Source organism: Antrostomus carolinensis, unplaced genomic scaffold (assembly GCF_000700745.2).
Source record: "Antrostomus carolinensis isolate BGI_N321 unplaced genomic scaffold, ASM70074v2 scaffold15811, whole genome shotgun sequence".
Classification (NCBI taxonomy): domain Eukaryota; kingdom Metazoa; phylum Chordata; class Aves; order Caprimulgiformes; family Caprimulgidae; genus Antrostomus; species Antrostomus carolinensis.
The window spans coordinates 1-6,883 of record NW_010293654.1 but is presented as its reverse complement, the minus strand read 5'-3'; the positions used below and the strand labels follow the sequence as shown (position 1 = coordinate 6,883).

General features: G+C 40.4%; 1 protein-coding gene across 1 annotated transcript; it reads right to left on the bottom strand.

Moving 5' to 3' along the window:
• Nucleotides 1-2,117: 2,117 nt before the first annotated feature.
• CCNG2 (cyclin G2) lies at nt 2,118-6,017 on the bottom strand. Its single transcript, XM_010177362.2, has 6 exons — nt 5,873-6,017; nt 4,565-4,815; nt 4,312-4,390; nt 4,134-4,232; nt 2,995-3,200; nt 2,118-2,464 (listed from the first exon to the last, which is right to left on the bottom strand). The coding sequence occupies exons 1-6, from the start codon at nt 5,876-5,878 to the stop codon at nt 2,332-2,334; spliced, it is 774 nt and encodes a 257-aa protein (XP_010175664.2). The 5' UTR covers nt 5,879-6,017; the 3' UTR covers nt 2,118-2,331.
• Nucleotides 6,018-6,883: the final 866 nt, after the last annotated feature.

The following is a 6,883-nucleotide window of genomic DNA, read 5'->3' as shown; positions in this document are numbered from 1 at the left end:
TGGGCAAATGCACCATCCACAACACTAGTCCAAGCACAGGAGCTCAGCTGCAGCTGGGTGATAAGCAGAAGATACCTCACGCAAATATCTAAACCTGATGGGAGCAAAGCTGAGAAGAGATTCCCATCCAGTAGCAAGGCAAACAGAAATCTCTCCTTTTTCTTTGCAAACTGCTTGCCAGAACTTCTGGGGAACCTGGAACAGCTGCAGTACTAGACAAGCCATACAGAAAGGACAAAAAAAAACCCCCCCAAAAGCTTCAAGTAAGCAACCATAACCCATGCCAGTTAACAAATACAGCACTTGGTTTATTTTTGTTCTCAACTGAAACAAGACATGAGACTTGTTACCTGCAACCACAGTGAGCTTCCAGGCACAGAGCCTTGCAGGAAGAAGTCTTCGAGATGTACAGTATTCATACCATACAGAGTACACAATAAATTACTATCTACATGCAACATACCTACAAAAAGTTACATACAAGGTAAAAAAATACAGTATTTTCTGTTCATTTTTTTGTTTTAAATTTTTTTTTTCCTGTACATTTTTTAATTTACATTTTTATATACATTTTTTGTAAACTTTTTTGTATTCTTATAAAACTGAAATCACATGACAGTTACAAGCTTACCACACCGCTCTTACCATTCTAAAACAACGCTCGCATCTACGAAATAGTCTTTAGCTTCTTGGCTCTTTCATTTCTACTTTGGCACCACCACACTTCACATCATTATTCTGAGCTAATTAGTCCACTTGCTACCTAGAGATGTTCTCATAATGGAGAAACACAATCATACTTCAATTTGTGCTTCAAGAAGCAAGGTGAGGAAAAAACCATTACATTAACTACTTCATTAACATCACATTTACCTGATATTACTGCATAATATCAACTCTTCCTGCACTAACTGCTTTATATAAGCATGCAAACAAGTCTGATTATGACTCAATAACATGAATGTACTGAAAAACAACTACAAGGGTTAAATATTAAAAGGAATGTAGACTTATCAAAGATTTACCGTGTTAATAAGTCTAAGCTAATAGTATGAATTGAGATGTTAAAAGTTAAGATTTTAAACACACTGAAGTATACAATGTGAATTTCAGTGTAAAAACGTCAGTATTAAAGAAAATATGAAATTACTACCCACCAAAGACTTGCACTATCCTGTAGTGAAAACTAATATTGCCTAGAAACCTCCTTCTTGCCATGCACACTCATTTTGTTAAACAGGGATTCTTGAAGTTTATGAAAACCAAGCTTATGAAAAACAACATCTACTTGGGGGAGTACACAGCTCAAGATCCTGCTGGAAAGGAGCACAGCACCTAAAGTGGTTTCAGTATTTGGCCCATTTGACAGTAAATCATTTCAGCCTGGTCCTATGTATACATCTCATTCCACACAACCTCTGCAGCCAATCTGATCTAAGCCCAAAATACTACAGGGTGGAGGAGGTCCCTCCAAGAGGACTCTACTCCCATCTCCTGCTCAAAGGAGGGTCAATGCTGAAATCAAACCAAGCTCAGGGTTGTGTCATGTTGAATCCTGTGAATCTCCCAGGACAGACTGCACAGCCCCTCTTGGCCCACTCCCACACTGAACTGTCCCTATACTGCAAGCTTCTCCTATTAATGACATTGAAATGCAAAGCTCTCAGTGAAGTCTCTCATTCTTGGTCTATGCTTCTCAGTCAAGACCCTGAAATCATCTCGTCCTCCTCAGCAACCTCTTCTCAGATACCAAAAGGCTGCTGTTCAATCCCATTTTCCCCTCAAAGGCCACTCTGCCAGGCTGAAGAAGTTCATTTTTGCTTAGCCTCTCCTCACAGGTCCTGTGCCCCCCAAAATGGCTTAACCATTTGGTAGCTTCCCATTGGACTTGCAGAAGCTGATCCAACATCTTGAACCCAAAACTGGACACTGTTCCAAATGAGAACAAATGCCAAGTAAAGAGAGGAAAAAAAATGTACTTCCTCAACCTATATTGGCTGTGCTCCTGTTAACACAGCTGCCAGGGCACACTGTGAATGTGTGTAGCTACTAAATATTTTGGACCACCAGATGCAGGACTACAGTTATGCTTCTTGATAACAAAACTATACATAAACTTTTTTGCTGAACTGGAGAACCTGAATGGGATTTTTTTTTTTTTCCTTCCTTAAAATTACAAGAACAACAAAAAAAAAAGGCAGGCATTCAAAGCATTGATATACCACAGCAATTCTTGCCTGAATACAGTTGATGGATTACCACTTCATTTATTATTGCCAAAAGACTATGGTGCATTAAAAATCTCAACCCAGTTACAATCAGAACTTCGTGCTAAGACCGACAGCTTAGAGTCTGCCACTTGGTTTTAGGTTTGAGATCAAAAAAGAAGGTGCCTTCCAGATCGCTCGGAGGAGAACTGCTAAGGCTTTCTTCTCCACTGCTCATGTCTTCACAGGAGTCTTCACTAGAAGGAACAGTAGGAAAGGTAATTTGAACAAAGCACAACCCATTGCAAGTGGCAAAATGCTCCTCAATACTGTGTTTTCTTCTAAGTTGTTCTGTCCCTAGTATAACATCACAGATCTAAACACTTCTCAGTGCCAAGGCTTAAATCCTAACAAGGTACTACTTCCTTCCTCCTAATGCCAAAAATCTCCTACCAACTAAGAAGCCTGTACTCAAAATATCAAATATAAGTTATTTTTGAAGATTTAAATGCTGTGCAAGCTTCCTTGCCTTACAAAGAAATGCCTCCCCCCACCCTGCAAAGCACTGGTACTTTTTGAACACCACAATGACAGTTCCACCCTCTCCCCTCCCCCTTTTTTTTCCCCTTCTGTTTAAGATACATTTTAAATTCACCAGTATTTTCAAAGCTAGCAATTTTTTTGCCAAGTCATACTGAATAAGCCTGGCTACACAGAGCTGCCATGAACATTTCCAGAAAATGAGAATTCCCACCAAATTAACCACCTTGGCATAAGATTTACCAACCTCTCACTTCCATTGAAACATCCACCCTCTGGTATTGTTGGCAACTCAGGAACACTGTAGTAACTGTTCTGTAGATTCTGGGCTGTACGTCTCGAAACAATCCAAACTAGCTTTTTATGATCAGGCTTGCAACATTCAGGAGAAGAATAATCTGCTAGACATTTTGAGACTAGCTCCCTCCAGTAAAGTAGGTCACTATCACTTATCTGAAAAGCAAAAAGAAAAAAAATTCAACTTAAGTCTACTACACACAGTCTCTAAATAAAACCCCTCCCTTCATTTTACCTTCGCAGAAAAGACTTTAAAAAATACCAGTCAAGATATTGAGTCATAACTGTGATTGTCAAAGTGACTTTGTCAGCACTGGGCTGCTTCTGAAGGTGAACTCTTATACACCTCCCAGAAATGCCCACGCTGAAGTGCGAGCTGACAGTTTGCCTGTCAGTTGCTGTTAACATTTTCATTATCACTTCCTAAGGAAAAATGAAACCAAGATTATCCCATTTTAAAATGGAATAATCTCATACTTACGGGAACTCCTTCCAACCCTCAAGAAACTGGGTTAGTTCAAGTTGACTATAAGAGTTAGAAGCCTGTTTTAGACCATTAACTGACACAGGAGGCAGCTAGAAGCTGTGAATCCTGTGTTATTTTTCAGGCAAAAAGAAAAGCCAGCCCAGCAGCCACTGCATTGCTATGATCCCACTGGAAGTTTCTCTAGAACATGAAGCTAGAACTGCACAAGTTAAACCACCTGCTTGTTAAAGCACATACAGCATAGGCATTATATCAGCATTTCCTCTGATTTTAGACATTTAAGCTAGTTTTTTTAAACCATAATCCCTTTTGCTTGCCAGGCAGCTGCTGAGATGTGCCAGTGAGAAATGACTACCTGACCTCATTCTCTACACAGCAGGGTTTCTTTGCATCTGGCATTCCACCAACAAAACCACTTTAGTTACAAGAGTTGCAGACAGATGCTTAAAGACCCATTTCATGGCTTTTTTTTCAGCTGATGCCAAACAGTACCCGTAAAGATTGTACACTGACAGCAGGGGTCCCCTTAAATGTAACATGGTACCTCATTAACTGCACCAATCCCAACAACTGCAAAAAAACAATCCACAGAAAATATTTACCTTAGAATGCTTTTGAACACGCAGAAGGATCTCAAACAGCTCAACAGATTTCAAAGTCTGAACTTCTAGAGTGAGAAGGCACAAGGCCAAGACAGATGGCTAGAAGGACAAAAAACACCTCTCAGCATGACGTGAATCAAAACCCACTCAGGAGTCCAAGAAAGCTACTTCTACTTACTTTTGCTTTAGAAAAGACCAGACGACAGTTGCAAGCTTTTAGTTGTGCTTCCAATTTGTCGAGATTCAATACTTCTTTCCTGTAAGACACCCAAGAGAACAAGCATTTGTACCAACAAGCGTCCACTCGTCAGGAAGTAAAAACGAAGGAGCTGCCTCCTCCACAGCCAATGCCATAATCATTTAAGAGGTAACTGAAGAGAAAAAGAGCTTAGCAACCATATAAACCACCACCAACGTGCAACTCAACCCACCTTTCTGAGGTATGACAGAGTACAATAGTATGGTACAAGTGCAAGAAGGTTAAGGCAGTAGTAGCTTTAAATTCAAAGTGCAACTTTTCTGAAATTATCTTTTCCATCCTTTTGAGGTCGGACACAGTGCATTTGCATTGGCTGATCCGGATGATCTCGTGAGCAGAGGGAATATTGCATTCTTCTTCAACTACTCGGGCAGCCAGTTGGAAACAACAAACTCCAATGCAAGATAAATGCTTTGGTTTCACCTAAAAATATATATATATATATGTAAGAGGAAGCACTATGAATACCTCCCCTTCCATAAACACCATGCTTATCAAACAGCAACAGCCTAGGTGAGCTCTTCTGAACACTCACAGTTCAATAGAAAGATATTTGCTTATCTCAACCAGACCTGACATCAGTCAGCTCATACACCTCACCTCGTCAGAACTGGTTTCCTCACTTAAGTCCCAGCGAAAGACAGATGGCAGAGCCAATAAAGCAATCTCAATCTGCCATAGCTAAATCAGAGCAAGTGAAGTTCAACAGCTGAGCACCCTCTGTTGAAACTGTTCTGCATCACTACACAACAAATACATGGCAGTGAGCACTGTAATTCCTCACTTCTCCAAGCAGCAGCGCTCACTCACCCTCATTTAAAGCCGATACAAATCCAGCCTTAGCCTGATCTCGGCAGTCCTTCCCCTCCACAACCTACTCCTGCCTCTGCCATTCTCTCCCAAGGACCAGCATAATGTTTTGTGCAACCTCAAGGACAGTCAAACCAGGAAACTGACACGACTTTACAATTTTACTGTCAATTTCATGATGGGGAATTGGTTTGAGTTCAAATTGTCTGCCATAAAGGAGCACAAACACAGAAAGCAAAACATCAGGGAAATGATCATTAGCTCCTGCACTAACCTAAGCTTCAACACAGTACCTAGTCATTGTCTGCAACATAAATAGTTTTGTTCCTTCTTAATTCCTCTTTTTTTAGTCTTTTATATCCACACAGTGAAGGCTGCTGGCTTTATTGGAGGAAATAAACCATGCAGCTACTTGCTTTTAGAGGTAAAAAGAGGCCACACTATAAAATAGTTAAAAAATCACATCAACCTAAGCTCATCTTTCATGCAAGAACTGCACTCAACTTCAAGTTTACAAAGCAGGACTTCAAAAATATTGTGAGCATACAATTAGTAAACAGCCAGTTATTTCCTAGATCCCAAGCTTCTCCTTTCTGTCAGAAGAGAAAGTTCACAGGAAGCTTGCATACTCCCAGCTGACACTATAGCAGGTCCTCTCCCCCTGAAATACCTTCATAAGAGCCAGGAATCTGTCCAGGATGTTAACAGCCAAAACAAACGTTTCAGTTGCAAAACCGAAGAAGTTGGTCAGACTCCAAAGATCTTCCACCTTGGCGTTCCTTTGTCTTGGGGACAGAGTATTTTCATTCTACGGCAAGAGAAGCAAAGTCAGAATTACTCAGTGGTAGCAGAGATGACTGTGACCATTCACTGCCCAAAACATCTTTTACTTAGATCAAATGGAAGTAATTCTTTTTGTTTTTCCTCTAGTACTTTATTTCTCTTCACTTAGAAAAAAAAAATCAGATACTTCAGACTCACAACACAGCCAAGGTGCACAGATTACAGCCAGGTCCTGAGTCTCACTGGTACAATAACCAGCACAATCACATTTCAAAGTACACACTTGTTATTTTAAGACAACAGTTACACTCCTGACCTTATGGAAACAGACATGAACCAACTCAGCTTACTCTCCTCTATGCCTGCGTATCACTATTTCTGTTAAACATGTCCAAGAAAATCAGAAGCATCTGAAGAAATGTAAGCCTGCCCTAAACTCAGTAAGGAACTCTGGTCATCAAAGTAGAAATGTTTATGCTTAGTTATTTTTTTTTGCTGTTAAGCACTGAGCGATTCTAGATTCATTTCACTAGACTTTGCTAATGAAAAGCTGGTCATTTCCCTATTTGTTAATGGCCAACTTAACACCCCAGTTTTCCTGTGGTGGTACACAGCAGTACAAAGCTCCCGAGGTGAAAATAATACACTTCTCTTGGTTCTTTGTTCACCCGAAGCTTAACAACCAATATTAAACGCCTAAATTATTTACTTGCCCCGTAGGTCACAGTTCTTTGGTAATATAGTGCATGTTAGTAACTACAAATCGAAATAGAATTAAAACAAAAGGCAAGCAGCGTTTACAGAGAAAAGAATGAACTTTCTCAAGTTATCTCACGTCCCCCTTCTCGGAGGTTTTTAAAGCAGGGATTTCCTGCCCCAGGGCGGCTGCCTCCCCCCC